Here is a 17,691-nt window from a genome sequence, read left to right as displayed (position 1 = left end):
ATGAATGTTTTGGATAGCAAGCCAACACTGATGGGTCATCGTCCACAAATAGCACCAATTGAAATGAAGATTATTTTATGGACCGTGTGCACTCAAGAGGGAGGGCTAAGCAAATATCAAGTTGCAAAGTTGCCTACATTGACAACATTACCTTGCGCATTATTTGATAGTGGCATTTCGATACAAATGTTCTCATGGGCGTATACTGTGCTCTTGAGGGAGCATACTGTATCCATACTCCCATGGGCGAAAGCTTTTATCAAGATGTTTTTTTTTATTATTATTAAGTTTATTTGAATATTTGGAATCCATTTAAGATTTCTAGATGATTACTTCCAAAAGGAAAAAATTTGGATTCTATGTTATTTGACACTTGATCTTTCTTTCCAAAAATTGAATTCAATTCTTGAAGGGTTTTTCTTTTGTTTTGAAGTTGGTAACTGGTTTTAAGGAAATACACCCCAAGATTTGGGTTCCCAAAAATACTACTATGTTAAGATTTACAGATTTACAAGAGGGAGTAAATGGACAGTGTATTATTCCGTGAGAGCAAGAAAATCTTTTAACCTCATGAACTATATATCATGAGACTATTCCTACTAGGATAAGGGAAGCAAAAGGTATATATCATGAGACTATTCCTACTAGGATAAGGGAAGCAAAAGGTACAAGGGGGTGTTGGATGAAGTGACGTAAGGTAGGTCGAAAAACATGGGTAGTTTGGGCTGTGGAGAGAGAATTTAAGGTAGACCGAGGGGTTTCGATATTGAGAAAAGTTAGGAAAAGAAAAAAAGAGAGGTTATTGAACCTAGAGAGAGAAAACTTACGAAGAGAAATAAAGAGAGTGGCCATCGAGGTTAAAGACTTTTTTTAAATAAAAAGTTCTCCTATGTACTTTCAATATAGCAATCGATCGAATTCTAAAAACATCTACTATCATCATAGTTTCAAGGGGAAAATTTGTTTTACTCTTGAAGGTACCAAAAGAGTAGATATGCATTGATAAAAAGAGGAGACAAACGGGAACAACTAGGGAAGGCTCCACATGTGTATATAAATGCACAACCCTCAATCTCCTTGAAGCATAGGCCTCCATTACATTAGCACAACTGGTTTAGTCTTGCATGGCGTCTGTTCTCACCCAGGCAGTTGCTTTAGTGGCCCTTGCTGCACTGGCAAATGCGCATCTCTCTCCTTATTTCTATGACAATGTGTGCCCTCAAGCACTGCCCACAATTCGGAATGGTGTACGTGCTGCTCTCAGGAGAGAAGCAAGGTTGGGGGCTTCTATTCTTCGCCTCTCATTTCATGATTGTTTTGTCAATTTGAGTTTCTCTCTCCTATGTTTTTGGTACAGTAATCAAGACCAATTGGACCAGTCGGATTCTATACCGGTGCCTTGACTAGTATAGTCTAAATTAAAAACCAGATTTAGTAAAAGATAACTAAAGACAATTATCAAATTTTAGTTGGTTGGACTGTCTAAATTTTGACCCATTTAAACGAAATTTAGGAACATTTTTTTGTAATATGTTTCATATTTTATTTTTTTATTTTTCGAATATGAAAATGTGCTCAACATTTTACCTTCTTTTGATTTAATTTTAAAAAGCCACCAAATTGCACATGATCTTCAATTGGAATAGTTGGAAATGGGTAAAATGCTAAATATTTTTTTAATTAGTTATATTTTGATCAATTTTTTTTTTTTTAAATCTAGTCCAATCAATTCAACTAGAGATCAGATAGATAGACTTTAAATGGACTAGATCCTTCGCCGGTTGATAGCATGGGCTTCTAGGTCTGTGAAAAAAATTGTAGGTGGTTGGGCGGTTTTAAGTGTGTTACCGTTTTGGTGTAGGGTTGTGATGGTTCGGTGCTATTGGATGACAACGGTTCTTTCGTAGGGGAGAAAACCGGCATTTCCCAATGTGAATTCATTGATGGGTTTCGAAGTGATCGATGATATCAAAGAAGCCGTGAACCAAGTTTGCAATGGAAACGTTGTTTCTTGCGCCGATGTCTTAGTGGTCGCTGCTCGTGATTCCGTGGTCGAGGTGAGCTCTTTGGCGGTATTTTTTTTGGAAAAAGATAAAATTATCAAAGTATTTCTAATGGAAGCATCTACAAAATGTCTATAGGTGAAGTTCTACAGTACTTCACTTACGCCTTATCACGGTCAAAAGTTCATCACACGGTCACAGTTGTCCGATAGTATTTGAATTTTTATAATTATTCTACTCATCAGATTTATCTAAAATTTGGGGCGTGTGTACATATAATCAAGTTGTATCAAAATAAAATGCTAAAAAAATAATAGTCATAAAATAAAATGATGAAATTAACCTTAAAACTTTATAAGGCCATTTTACATAATTTTTATCATTCAAATTCTTATTTTTATATTTTATTCATGTGCATAATGCGCACACACCTACAAATTTTATATCATTATGATTTGCAAAAGAAAATATTAAAATTGAAACACTATCAGATATTTGTGAACATGTGATAAACTTTGAACACTGATAAAGCCGTAAGCGTTTTGTAGTGTTTTTCATTTCTAATTATTCTAGTTTCCCAACACCAAATAAGGGCATTTTGGAAAACAATTTAATACTCATTTGATGATATACCTAATTAATATCGAAATTGAAAAACATATCTTTAAGTGTAATTTGTAATTTGTTTATCTTTTTAATAATATTTTATAGGGTTTAGACTCTTTTTTATTTATTTATTTATTTATTTGGTTGAGTGGGTAAAGGGTGCCCCAAAAATGACATTGTGGCGACCTGCCACCCTAACCAGAGGCCATTCCTTGCTAGCACCCTTCACCTCTCCTCTTTATATGTATGATATTTTCTTTTGATGAATTGTTTAAATCATATTTAATTTTTTGTTTTTTTTATGGTGTAAAGAATATTTTATCCACAAGGAATTTAGTAATAAATGTTTTATTTTGCTTTCTTTTTTTCTTTTTTCGTTTTTTATATATTACTGCGAATGAATATTGCGATATTATGTTATGTTGACACATCTGCCCCCTAACCACCGATAACCCAACCCCATTCCCTTCCATATTAATTTGTTGCCTATGTAGGTAAAATATTCTTGCGAAAATATCACATGATGGGTCATAGCTCCTGCATCATCAAGAATGGTTTCCCTTTGCATGTTGGTTCGTGGTGCGCGAGCACACGGTGTGAATACGCGCGTAGCCTCTACGACTAGGCTCAGACGCCCTAGCCTAGCCTGTGATCGACCCAGACCCAGTCACTAGGCTCGGTTTGGGGTTATGGACCGGATCAACTTGGCCTAGGCTATATACTAAATAATATTTATCTTATGTAAGACTATATGGATTATATAGAAATATATATAAACTACAATTTTTTTTAATTAAACTTTTATTAAAATTAAAACAATTTGTGCCATATTTCTTTTTTTTTTTGGCTAAATTAAAAATCCAAATTATTTGATAATCTAACTTCATTTTAATATACATGCACGAATAAGTATTTTAAAAACTTTTAGTACCTCTAGAAGAGCAACTTTTTAAAGGTAGTTTTAATGAGTTTGGCGTTGGTTGATCTGTGTATTGATGAGTTCCGGTTACCCTAGTTAAGGTGTCATTCAGTTTGGAAGTTTATATTTTGAAAGGACCCGGTTAGTAAGCGGCCAAGCCCCCATATGTAGAAGTGTGGGGCTGTTAATACATTTATTTTTGAGATAGATTTTAAGACTTAATTTTTAACAACATGTAATCTCTAATATGAAGTTCGTGAATATAAAAAATTAAAAATTAAAAATTAAAAATTAAAAATTAAAAATTAGAAATAACAATTCTAATAAAAAAACATTTGGATTGTTAGTTTTTATAATATTTAGATGGAACACCTACTCGCATACATCTTTAATATAGATGCTTTACACTTTTTGAACCGCATATGTAGAAATGTGATTCAACCCGTATAAGACAATTTTCCATTTTGAAATACCCTAAAAAGGGGCTGGAGATGGGCTCGACCTATTGCCTGGTCCCGGCCTTAACCCAAATCACAAGCGAAGGCCATGTAGTCACCATCAGTTGTCTCCATGAGCGCTGGGTCCAGGCCATGGCCTTTTACCTCATCTGGCTCCAGGCCAAGTCCATTACCTGGCCTACCTGACTGACGTGCTCAAAGCGATAGTGGGATACCTTTTTTGCTTTTTCCGCAAAACCATGGCTTGCCGTTGCGTTAAAGGTCGGTATTTCTCTTACAAATAAAAGGCAGTTATTTATCATAGGGTGCGGTTTGTATAGAGCCGAGGCTCTAAACAATCAAAGTAAAGTGCACCATCTAATAGTATCAAGAAATGTGGTTTTAATATTAGAAATTTTTGTAATAGCCTTAAAATATATTCTTATATTAATTATAAAATTGAAATCTTCAAAATAGCAAATCTATGAAAACTTAAAAATATTGAAAATGGACAATTAAAAAATGTGTTACAAGATGCATTGTTAAAATCCATTTTTTATCTTGTTCATGTATCTTGATGTCGAGATGATCAATTTGATGATCTTTGAGCATCAAAATCACCTCTTCTATTTTGAGATTGGCTCTAATTTGATTGTTTAGAGCCTCGGCTCCATATAAACTTTTTCCTTTTATTAATAGGGTGTGTTCTTTTTTTCTTTTTTTTCTAATTCAACGGGGATAACGAACTCCCACTTATTTTAAAATAGCTAATAGTTTTAAATTGCATTAGATGAGAATGGAAGATTAGACTTTAACTGGGGCTCAGTGATCTCATCACCATGACCCAACCTTATTCTTTTCATCATAAGGGTGTTGTTAGCTCAGGGACAATTCCTCGTTGTTAAAAGCAAAAGTCGCATAGTGGAAAACATTATGATAGAGTTGTAAGCCTTACTTTAAAACTTATCTAAAACTTGCAGTTCTCGATCAAAAACTTTCAAATCGATTATTTCGATCTTGATCATTATCGTTATGAAAAAAATAAAAAATATTCTCTATTGCAGCACGTTATGTAGACCATTTATTTGATTTAAAAATAAGTATACACATATTTACAAGATCTGTACCATTTTTTTAGTTTTAAATTTGTTAATTGGTGTTGGAAATTGATTTGAAAGCTATCATGAAGATTTTCGACGGCAAAGTGCTTTTTGGATGTGGATTAAAAGTGAGGCGTTACTTTGTTTTCATAAAGCGTATGGCTTATTTAAAAAAATTGCATCCCCACACTAAAACCCTCAAAAAAATGTACTACTCGCAACTGGAACTCTTCGGTGGCCTGAAAATCTATTTGACGTGTCATTATGAATATGAAGTTTAAAAAATTGTGTAGATTTGAGGGATTTATAATTTGCATAACGTGTTATAAAATACACCAATTTTAAGGCTTAAAATCCTTTTCATTTCAAATGGATAGTTTTAAAAATTTAGATATTCAATTTAAGATTTTTTCTAATTATGGTGGGGTTTTGAGGTGCGATTTTACTTTTTACGTATAAACTTTAGAAATTACGCACATATCCCCTTTGTTTGTGTTTTTTAAAAATTCCCACCAAATTTTAAAATTTATATTCATTACCCATTTTTCAGATATTTAAAGTCTAAAAGTTTTTAGATATCCCAAAATTAAAACTCTTTTCCCTTTCTGGGCCAGAGCGCAACAACTATTTCAGGACACCTGTTTTCAAAAATTTTGGGTTTTCACCATTTGAAAAAAAAATTTAAAAAACTTGATTATTGAAAATCCAAAAATATTTGGGCCCAAAGCACAATATTTGATCTAGGACTGATCAATTCTAGAGGAACTTTTGGATTTTCACCATGTAAAGTTTTTTAAAATTTTTGGACATTGAAAATCCAAAAAATATTTTTTGCCCAAAGCACAATATTTGATGTGGAACTCATGGATTCCCAAAGGATTTTCAGATTTTCATTATTTGATAAAAGTTTTGGATACTAGAAACAAAAAAATAAAAGAAAATTGGTAATTTTAAAAAATTTACAAAAAAGAAAAGTGTATAAATATAATATCAGAAACATTAAATAGGTTTTAAATAACATAAATAGGAAAAGATGTGGTTAGCCCACTAATTGATAACTACAATATAAGCCCAATGGCTCGGATTAAATCTGAGCCGATCTAAAATTCACGATTGTATTTCATATTTTAATTTTAATTTTTTCTACTAATTCAAATCACTTGAAATTTTAAATATCTATTCTTTAAAAATAAGATAATCTAATAAAAATATCAAAAAAATAATTTGTAACAATTAAATTAACTAAAATACCCCTGAAATTTTCCAGGGCATTTCGATCAATTTATTTTTATGAATTATTTTTTTAATATATTTATTAGGTGACCCTTGATAAGAATAATGGACGCTTCAAATTTTATATGTATAAAAAATAATAAATTGTGATTTTATATATATAAAAAATATTAAATTATGAAATGAAGTCGTGGCCATCAGATCCGCCCCTATTCCATATATACATGTGGGTTTATTAAACGTGGGCACTTCGTATTCTCCCAACATAAATCATAGGAACTTTTTTTAATTTTTTTTTGGTACTTTTTTCTTCATATTAAATGAAAATATTTTTTTTTAAAAACTTTTTCGCATAATGATCCTATGGGACCCTCACCGATCCATGTGTTATACTTTTCTAAAGATTTGTACGACGGGTCCTACACAAGGGTGGGAGAGGAGGATCATTCCTCAACTTTTTCTCTCTAAAAACTAGAAAGATCATTATATTATGTCTTAGTTGGAAAACCCGAAACATAGCCGACACTTTGTGAACGGCATTTCTTTTCTCCTTCACGCGCTGGCAAAATTGTACAAATCTAACTTGCTACCAAAAGCCAAAAGGGCATACTGTACTTCATTAGTTGTAACTTATAACTGTTCCATTTACAGTTAAATAAAGCTGGAAAACTTTCCCTCTTACGTGTACAAGGAAAGCATATCCCATGGCCCCATGAGAAAAAACAAAACAAAACTCAATTCCTTAGCGTGATATTATGCGCTAATGGGACCATACTGGGCATTTACTCCATTAGTCAAAAGATCCGTTGGGAGGTATAAATTTTGTGAACCACCTAAGAATAATACATGATTATTTTTTACAAAAAAAGATTTGGAATTTTGAGCATTTTGACACTCACCCTTAAAAAATTGGACGGTTTATGTCCAGTCAAGAGATTTTTCTTCTTTGGAATTTTCTTTTACTGAACTTAGTGTGCGGGTTGAAGAGATTACATCCCTAAATTTGGGGTCCTTAATTACTCCTATACTGGGTTTTAACCGAGGAAGAACCTACAATATACTCCCTCCCACACCCATATAAAATCTTTTGGCATGAACTATTTGGGAACCTGGTGAGGATTTAAAGTGGAGACCATGTTTCTCTCAACTCTTATTTTTCACCCAAAGGCCTTGGTCATTATAATTATCCATGCTTTAATATCAAATCAGTATTTGTTTTTTAATGTGTACAGTTGATATGGGCATTTCGAGTAAAATAATGGTAATGGTAATGGTTGTAGTTGGGAGGGCCATTTTGGGATGTGGCACTAGGGAGGAGGGACTCGAGAACGGCTAGCAAGGATGATGCAAACACACAGCTAGCATCCCCTTTTGATGATCTCCCAGTTCTAATCTCCAACTTCCAATCACACGGGCTAAGCGTGCGAGACCTCGTCGCATTACTAGGCGCCCACACCATCGGATTCTCGAGGTGCTTGTTCTTTAGAGATCGCATCTTCAACGAATCCAACATCCATCCACTCTATGCCGCATTCCGACAGAGATCATGCCCACAATCCGGAGGGGACGACAGCCTTGCGGCCCTCGACACCCTATCATCCAATCGATTTGATAACAGCTTCTTTGGTGAATTAGTAAATAACAGAGGTCTACTTCACTCAGACCAAGAGCTCTTCAATGGTAGTCGAGGTCCAACCGATTCGTTGGTGTGGCAATATAGCAGGGATTGGAGAGCGTTCTTTTCGGATTTTTCAGACTCGATGATGAGGTTGGGGAATTTGGGGGTTCTCACTGGCTCCCAAGGCGAGGTTCGTGTGAACTGTCGGAAACCAAACTGAGGGATCAAGAACGTTGTGAAGCTTAAAGTGTTGTTCAGTAACCCATTTGATCTTTGCACTGCTATGGCTTAGAGAAATTGCGGGTGTGTGAATGTGTTTGCATTTTAGAGATACATTGTTTGTGTGCGTGTTTTATTGCTGCCTATTATGTGGTGTCATGTATTTACAAGTGTTTTTGGATCATTCTTGTTTAGGATGATTTGCAGCTAACAGGAAATTGAAACAAGTCATGTTCAAGATTTCTTTGCTCGTTCTTCTTTCTTTGGAGCAACCAAATCGCTACATTTTGTCCATTAGAAATGTCAATGTGGTTTTAGCTCGACTTGGCCAAGTACTCGGCCATGGCCCAAGCCGAATAACTTTTGGCCGAGCCGAGTCCACTATGAGTGGTGCACAACTCAAAAACATGCTAAAAATTGAAAGTATAAAAAATAGTTAAAAATTATTAAAATTCAGAAAAATATAAAATAAGTAATAGAATTCATTAGAAGTCCACATATGTCCAAAAAAGTACATATAAGACCAATTTTTCTACATTTTGTTTTATATCTTCAAATATTCAAAAATATATATACAAATGAAAAAATAAAAATTGGAGCGTGTCGAAGCAAAACTTCTCAAATGATCATAAAAACAATATAAATTATCCAAAAATGTATTTCTTAAGTCATTGAAGTTAAGATATTTTTAACAAAAATTCGCATTTTAATCATTTTAAGAAAGGCCTGAGGTGGCATCTAGAACTCACCTCGGCCATAGGCCAAGGCCAAGTTACTAGATCGAGTTCTGAAACACTAATAAGTATTATGCTCTAAAAATTGCCAAAAAAGAAGAATTCATAAATCCTTTTTAGCTTTATTATCAAAATAGTGCCCTGACCACCTTCATAAGTCACAATTCATATGTCACAAGGACAATATCAAACAACAGCTGTGCACTTGCATATCCATGCAGATTAATCAAATTGAATACTCCAATAACTATGTTTATATTTGAGTCTCTTAGAGAACCCACCGAAATTTGTAACACAAACATTAATAAAAACACCATTTGCAATTCTACTAGAGCAATTCGCACTGGACAGTATTACAGCACAACATTCACAAATCCAGGGCAAAACATGAGCCCTTTGGCTCTTTGTTTTTGCACTTGACAGTATTATAGCACAACATTCACAAACCCAGGGCAACACATGTGCCCATTAGCTCTTTATTTTTCCATTCATCATAAATAGTTTGTTTGGGCAAATAACTTATCATAAATATCCCATTTATCAATTGACCTTCCTGCAATTGGTCCTAACCTCACCCTGAGAACCTGTGAGAACCTTAATGTTCCCCATCTTAATCATAGATTGCGCAAAATCTGCAAAGAAAGTTTCAGTGTCAGCAGCATAGGTTTCACTGAGAGAATCTGCAGAATCTCCATTGAGGAGTGCTTGGTCAGAGTGAAGAAGCCCCTTCAAGGTCTGTAAATTCTTATAATACGAGTTATCGAATATGTCTGGTGTCACGAGGTCGAGTTGTTGAAGAGTGTTGTTGTTCCCGACTCGTGGGCACTTCACTTGCAGGGCCCTTGCAAAAGACGGGTTTATGTTGGTGTCATTATAGATTCGGCCTCGGAAAGTGACGCATCGAGCTAGACCAATTGTATGAGCCCCTGTGATAGGAAGAGCACTATGGTTGTTGAAAAACTTTCATAGCGGGTTTTGTTAGCCTATTCCATCTCGTTGAGTAATTCTTTAATATAGATATTTTAGATGCTTGATACCTTTATTGGTAACTTTTTTTTGCATAGGCGTATAGTAGGTAATAAAGAATAAAATACAAATTTTGAGTTAAAAAACAAAAAAAAAAAAGAAAAAAGAAAAAGAAAAAGAGGCTACATCAGCCTTTTTGGGCTTTTCTAAGACTAACTTCAAGGACTTTAACCCTTGACCTCCCTGAACACAAACTAATGTCTAGAACAAAATTTTAGCCTAGGGTACAATGCTAAGTTAATTTTTTGGGACAAAATTCAAAAGTTCTAATGCTCGATCTTCTTCGCCTGAACCGACAACAAAGCCACTAAGCAGCAATTAAATGCCAAATTTGTAAAAATTCTGAAAGCTTTAGCAAATGCAATATTTGAATGGCAAGAAGAGAAGGAAGTTCTCAGTCACCATGTCGTTTTTTTCATTCCCATTGATAATTTTTTTAAAAAAATCCTAAATTATTTCAAAAATATTAGGAAAAAAGCCCAAAAATTGTCTAAAATTTTTAGGAAAAGAGCCTGGGCTTAATTGATTAGCGCTTGACGATTTACAATGCTACGTCATAGGCTTAATTTCTACCAACGGTAGGGGATCTTTCTTCACTGACTCATCGAAAAAAAAAAAAAAAAAAAGAAGAGAAAGAAGTAGCACCTGATAGAACCACCAAATCTTTTAGATTAAGCCCTTGTTTAGCGAAATTTGAAATGAGTTGACCGAGATTGAAGGACCCTGGTGCGAGATCACTGTTGGCCAAACTCAGACTTGCAGTTTTTGAGTCACGCCTGCCTAGAGGCACTGTCCATGTAGGCCCACCTAACTAAATCATTAAAAAACACGCATTTATTTTGTTAGCCTCATTTTTTGCTTAGGAATAGAACATTATATATGGTCTACAACAGTTCATTATGGTTTTGGTTTCCCACTTTTGCATAAATGTTGGTCCTGAGGAACCAAACTGTCAAATTCGGTACTGCGGTTTAGGCACTAACTTTGGTTTTTATGAGTAGAACTTTAAAAAATCTCCCGATTTAATCATTATTTGGGAGAAAAAAATAATTTGAACCCTTAAACCATCCTAGATCTGATGGTCCATCTAATGTCAGTGCTATAAATCCTTTTTTTAATTTAGAGCATTGTGGTGGGACTCGCCTCGAGGCGAGTTGTTACTTGGCCAATCAGAGTCCAGCACATGAACTTTTGGCCCTAAAATATTAAAAGAACATGAGAAATTTAAAAAGTAAAAAACTTGAAGTAAAATTGAAACCTAAAAGAACTTTAAAAAGTAAAAGCAACCTTAAAAATGTAGAGAAAAAAGGGATTTAAAAAAATAAATTTACAATTTGGAATATCTAAAAATAAAATTAAAAAAGAGAAAAATACAAAAATAGTGATTATGGAAAAAAATACTCATCAATCTTTGTCAAATACATTCAAATCATATTTAAAAAGATTATAAATCAATCCAATATTATTTTATTTTTTAGATTTTTTTTGAAATTTTGTTACCAAGTTGTACATCCAACTCGAAAATTTCTAAGGTATATTTCTGCATTTAATTCTTTTTAGAGTGCTTCTTTTTATTGTGTTTTCCTCTCTCCCTCCAAACAAGATGCGTGGAAGTTCTGATGTTGTCTGTTTCAGTAATTCCTAATCTTAAAACGATTTGTTTTAGGACCCCAAATTTTTGAGATGTATCATCTTCAACTTAGTGACCAACTTTATAAAAACATAATTCAAATGCACTCTATAGGAGCCTGAAAAGGTAACATCCTAAAATTGAATACAGTCCACATTTTGGATAGCAAAATCCAAGCATTAAGGAATTCAAAGTTCTTTGTTTTTTTACTTTTAAAAATGAACATTATTTGATAATTATTAATAGAATCCAAACTTTTGAATCCAAAAATCCTCATATGTAACTTCCATGGATAGTTGACATGTCCCGCATCTAATGTTTTTTAAATCTCACCCCACAAATCCCAATTTTATTCTTTATTTTATCTCATTTATTTGTTTTTTAATATTTACAATCTCATACGGATCTATGGGGTGAATAATCCACCACAATGATCTAGAGTTTGAAACAATGGACCCAACTATAGTGACAAATATTTTAAATTTAAAATTATGGAAAAATTATCAATAGATTCTTCACCTTAAAAATTTTTTCGGCAACATGAGGTTCTATCTATAATCTTTCAAAAGTCAGTTTTCACAAGTAAATTTATTTAAACTCGAAGGATAAATAAGTTTACCAAAAGTAATAGCCATCTATCTATTATCACCACGGTGAATAGGGAGAAGTTTGAATTTGAATTTCTCCATGTCTATTTTCTTTTCTCTAGTTTTTCTAAAATTTGTCTACAAGTACTCTAAGGATTTATTACATCATAACCCTTGTCACATATCGTTCTCAATCTTTATTTATAAGCACATTAATAAATAAATTTATCACTCTAACTCCAACAATTTCCTAGATTTTTCTCTCAAATTTGTACATAAACTAAGACTTATTTCTTAAAAGGTTTAAAATTTTGCCAAATGGAAACAATGATTTTAAAAAAGCTAATACTATAATTTAAAGAAAAAAGTTTATATAAGGTTGCAACCTTAAAATGTAGAATTATAGATGCACCTAAAAATCTATCGGAGAATGTTGTTTTAATGTAAAAAAATCCTCTAATAGATCATCTTGACATCGAGATGTATGAATATGGAAAAACAAAAAAAAAAGATTGTGAGTCCCAAAAATGGTGCATCTTGCAACACATTATTTAGACCGTCAATTTTCAAGATTTCCATATGTTTATATATCTATTTGATTTTAATCATTGTTGGAGTTCAAAATTTTATAATTAGATATGAAAATAGATTTTTAATAATCCTAAGAACTTTTAACATCAAAATTGCATGCTATGATAAAATTTGGAGGTGTGCCTTAATTGAATTGTTTAAATTGCAACCTTATAGAAACCACACCCGAATTTCAAATATTAAAATCTTGAAAAAATAGATGTCAGGAATTGGAAATTCTTTTTGAGAATAGCTAAAAGATTGATTGTTTTATCATGGCATAAATTCGTCAATAAAAAAAAACTCAAAAAATAAATTCTGATGTACGAAAATAAGATATGGTATGATTCTCATGTCATGTTTTCCTAAAGCGTTAGGAATATTGGAGCGGAAAAGTAGTAATGGCAAGAAATTTAAAAATCATGCTCCCCTATATTGTCATGTAATAATATGGATATAGATTGGCTTTAGCTAATTTCAAAACAAAAATTACTCGTATTTTAAAGTTTTAAATTATTTGGATTCATAAAAAAAGAAATAAAATTTAAATACGAAATAAGGTCGTGACCGTCATATTAGCCTAGATTCAATCTGAACCGTTGGGCTCATATGAACACATATGTTCATATGAGCTTGTGGGCTAATCTCAGTATTTTCTTATATATATATATATATATATATATATAAGATATTTTAACAATAATTGAATACCAAATTTCTTATTTTTTTCATAACTTAGATAAAATTAAAATTAGAACAAAAATATTCATCATTAAAATATAAAAAAATTAAGATAAACGTTTAACTTCTTGCAACACGAGACATAAGCTAGTTATTAGTTTATGAGATTGTATGCTATGATACCATTAATTTTTAATACAAGGAAGTCACATTCACTTTTATCCATTAAACGTGAAATTCATAGATGAAAGTGTGTTACAAAATTCGAAAAAATGTTACAAAATTGTGCCTATACAATGACACATCCTTGACCATCCGATTTCAAATTTAACGGTCCCTGATAACGGGGACCACTTTGTATCAAAAGTAAATTTTGCATCGTTGTTAATATTTTTCGAGATTTGTTGAAAACCTATGAATTAAAGAAAATATATTGTTATTTGACGAATCGGGTTCGATGCAAAACATATTCAAAACTGAGATCTTTTTGTTATATTTCCATCATATTATTTATTGGAAATATTTACTGTGTTTTGTTATTTTTACCAACCCAATTAATTGAGAAAAATTTAGACGATGATGATGTTGCTTTTGGCCGTGAAACGAGACAAACAGGGGAATTATGAGTTGTCATCGAGGTCAAGGGCACAAAAGCCGAGGGACATGACTAACGATTGCCTTCCCTTTGTCTTATTTTTACCCTATTTTTTTTTGACAGCATCAAACTAAATTTCTCTGACTAAAACATCTTAGCCATGCACCTATTAAGCATATCCGTAAAATTCTAATTTTTCAAAATAAGTTCTAATAACTATATTTGGAGTATTTTGTTAAACTAATAAAATGTTTGCAAATTTAGATAAGGGTGTGGTTTCTATAAGGTTGTAACTTTAAACAATCCAATTAAGGTACACCTCCAAATTTTATCGTAACATGTAATTTTGGTGTAAAAACTTTTTTTGGATTATCTGAAATCTATTTTTAAATCTAACTATAAAATTTTAAACTCCAAAAATAGCTAAAATCAAATAGATTAGTAAACATATGGAAATTTTGAAAATAGATGTTCTAGATAATATATTGCAAGGTGTACTAAGATTCAAAATCTTTTTTTTTTTCATATTCATACATCTCAATGTCGAGATCATCTATTAAAAACTTTTTCAATATTAAAACAATCATTTCCTATAGATTTTTGAGGTCCATATGTAATTCTACATTTTAAAGTCACAACCTTATATAAACTTTTTCAACCAATTACCTAGGTTGATTTTGACATCCTTGTACCGAAAAAAAACCGTCTTATTTATTTATTTATTTATTTTTTTAATTCTCCAATATGAAAAATATATTTTTCGGACTAAAAATCTCAAAAAATGATAATTTCAACCAATGTCTATTGAAATAGGGATCTCCCTCTCTTGCATTTATCTTACCGCAACTACAGAGTCACGTGCAGCAAGGGCGAGTATATCAGCACAAGAGACGACACCAGGGCAGATGCATTCCACCTGCTTTTTTATCTCATCAATAATGTCGAACCTGCGCAGTGAACCCGCATTTGGACGCGCGGTCTTCTCTCCAGTAAATGTTGAAGTGTCGTCAAGCAGTACGGACGCATCACAGCCCTGTTCATACAAATTACATTAAATTTATTTAAGGAGATTAAACTCCCATGGTCTTCTTATAAATTAAATGAAAGAATTGTGATATTGAATGGGTGGCCTAAATTCGACTTTGCTTTATTTATTTTATTGCTTTCGTACTCGTGCATCTTATATTGCACGTGTTAAGATGCTTCCTTAGTGGTCAGCTAGAAAGCGAACTCATTTGAATTTGAGAAATTAGAGGAACAGGAAGACCTTTGGGTATAAATTTTAGTGGTTTTTTTTTTTTGAGAAATTATGAAATTATTTTTTAAAAAATTATTAAAAATAAACCTTAAATTTTACAAAACCTCATACAAAACTATAGGGGACCAAGATCGAATCTAAATTGGATGTAGAACTCTTGGGAAGTTCGTTTACCAAATAAAAACAGAACTCTTGGAAAATTTTATGGAAATTGTTTTGTGGAAATATAATTTAAGGGTTCAAACTCCTAAAAAAACCATGGGGGTTCAAAAGTTGGCAATTAATGTTAGATTTTTGACCTTCTAGTTTTCATTTCACCTAAGTATCTTCTCAAAAAATATTTTAAAATGCTTAATTTGCTTACATTCAGAGTGGTGAATCTAGAAAAAGTAGGGAAAATTCACTACATTGACCCACCCTCATTATTTGGCTGGTGAGTTGAATTACTAAAATGCCTGAATTAGTTTAGAATTATCCACTTGGAGAGGAGCAATTAGGCATTTGGCAATGATGAGGTAGCAATTAGGCATTTGGCAATGATGAGGTACTCAAGTATAATGAAATTAATATTCCCTCCAAAATCAAAATCAATGGGGACTTCTTTAATGGTTTTGTAAATCGTTTAAACCCCTTAAACGGTATTAGACATTGAAAAGAAACCACAACAATAATTAGAAACAGAAGGAAAATCATGCCATTTTGAAAGAAGACGGCAGCAAAAGTTACCAAAAACACACATAATATAAAAGGGTAAAGTAACTTGCTTGGACAAAACAATCGTGGAAATGGAGGCGAAGCAAAGATGCAGCAGCACGCGTTTCCTTGCTCACAGCATCGCAGACCACATCTTGAACTGTAGAGAGTAGATCAGGGCATGAAGATGCATAGAAATTTGGAGAGAGATTTGCATAGGCCATGGCCCCCGTATACAGAAAGGCCACAACAAAGATGCAATAACTAATGCCCATACTGCCTCCTAGTACAAACTATTACTATAGAGAGAGAGATGAAGCGAATCACAAATTCTTACTTCTCTAGATAGAGAGAGAGAGAGAGAGCTATTCAAGTACACTAAGAATAGTGCTTTAATAAAAGTGTGATAGGAGATAAAGAGTTATATAGAGGGGAGAGTCTCAGTTGGATCCCCAGCGCTTCAAAGATGTGATAGGGCGGCTGATACATGATAAATGTAGTGAAAAGGACTTGACCAGGGTTTCATGGTGTTGCGTCACGTTAAAATTTTTTACGTCCTAATGCTTTTGGCTATGCATGGATTTCTTACTCCCTTTACAGTAAAAACTCAAATAAATCCTCCAATTGGCTATGCATGGAAATCCTCCAATTGATTATTTTAACCTCGAGATCTATGAAAATAAGAGAAAAGTATACCTTAAAAATAATACATCTTAGTAATGTTTGGAGGTGTGCAATATTTTAATTGTTTAAAAAATTGATGCTTTATAGAACTACACGGATTTGAAATGATACATATTTTATGACATTTTTTGCCCTAAAAGTCTAAAGTATTATATTTTATTTCCATTTATCCCTATTTCAAAAGGTCAACTCTCAAACCACGCATAACACAAACGAGTAAGTGTTTGCTTCAAATCCAACTATCAAGCTGCCAAAACCACCCCTAAAACAAAAAAGACGATGAAGCAAAGTTTGGACAATTCCAAATGTCCAACTTTCAACATCCAAAAACTCAATGCTTTTTAAGTCGGTTAGATTATTCAAAAGTTGGATTTTCAAACTGTCTAAATTATTACTTTTATTATTATTATTTTAATTTATTTTTAAAACAGTTCAAGGTCCAACTTCACTTTACATTTTTTGTGTGTTGAGTGGTTTTTAAGTTAGAATCTCAAACAGGAATAAAAGAAGAAACTCTAAAAAAAGTTTAGACCTTACCATAGAATATCTTAAAATATGGACCATTTTCTAATGGGTGAGTTTTGTATAAGGTTACCCAACTTATATTATAAAAGTAACCGGCACCTGGAAATTTTGCAAGAAGATTTACGTTCAATGTCAAACATTATAATGGTTTGAAAATTGATGTTCAACCCTAATTATGAAATTGAAATTTTAGAAATGATATAAATTGAGCAAATTTATAAACGCTTGAAAATCTTAAAAATAGATGATCATGATAACTAGTTACAAGCTAAGTATTGAAATTTATTTTTTTTGTTTTTTTACATCCATACATCTAGTAGTCAAGATGATCAATTGGAAGCTTTTTCAACCTTGTAAAAAATGCTACCAACTATTCACATCGACTCTCTATGTTGAGTACATTTCTACCACACATTAAAGATGCTTATCCTGATGATTTACCAAAAAAAACATAAAATACCCTTTATCTCACGACATCAAAGTTCGTTGTAAAAAATGCTACCAACTATTCACATCGATTCTCTATGTTGAGTACATTTCTACCACACATTAAAGATGCTTATCCTGATGATT

At 32.6% G+C, this 17,691-nt stretch overlaps 1 protein-coding gene and 1 pseudogene across 2 annotated transcripts; one reads left to right on the top strand and one right to left on the bottom strand.

Moving 5' to 3' along the window:
• Nucleotides 1–1,100: 1,100 nt before the first annotated feature.
• LOC105420399 (peroxidase RIP1-like) lies at nucleotides 1,101–8,375 on the top strand (annotated as a pseudogene). The gene is made up of 3 exons (XR_016061751.1): nucleotides 1,101–1,325; nucleotides 1,862–2,057; nucleotides 7,579–8,375. The product of XR_016061751.1 is annotated as a peroxidase RIP1-like (transcript).
• A 795-nt stretch (nucleotides 8,376–9,170) lies between these two features.
• On the bottom strand, nucleotides 9,171–16,251 carry LOC148781112 (cationic peroxidase 1-like). Its single transcript, XM_088875063.1, has 4 exons — nucleotides 15,981–16,251; nucleotides 14,800–14,991; nucleotides 10,541–10,706; nucleotides 9,171–9,795 (listed from the first exon to the last, which is right to left on the bottom strand). The coding sequence occupies exons 1-4, from the start codon at nucleotides 16,182–16,184 to the stop codon at nucleotides 9,410–9,412; spliced, it is 948 nt and encodes a 315-aa protein (XP_088731189.1). The 5' UTR covers nucleotides 16,185–16,251; the 3' UTR covers nucleotides 9,171–9,409.
• Between the last annotated feature and the right edge of the window lie 1,440 nt (nucleotides 16,252–17,691).

This window comes from Amborella trichopoda, chromosome 8, assembly GCF_054954075.1.
Source record: "Amborella trichopoda isolate Santa Cruz 75 chromosome 8, AtrichopodaSantaCruz75HAP2 v2.0, whole genome shotgun sequence".
Lineage (NCBI taxonomy): Eukaryota > Viridiplantae > Streptophyta > Magnoliopsida > Amborellales > Amborellaceae > Amborella > Amborella trichopoda.
This window is presented reverse-complemented; position numbering and strand designations above follow the sequence as displayed.

Coding starts and splice junctions, on each gene's coding strand:
- LOC148781112 (XM_088875063.1), bottom strand. CDS start 16,184: ATGGGCATTAGTTATTGCATCTTTGTTGTGGCCTTTCTGTATACGGGG. Junction 14,992..15,980: donor TCCACGATTGTTTTGTCCAA/GCAAGTTACTTT, acceptor TTGTATGAACAG/GGCTGTGATGCGTCCGTACT. Junction 10,707..14,799: donor CACGTGACTCTGTAGTTGCG/GTAAGATAAATG, acceptor TTAATGATTTAG/TTAGGTGGGCCTACATGGAC.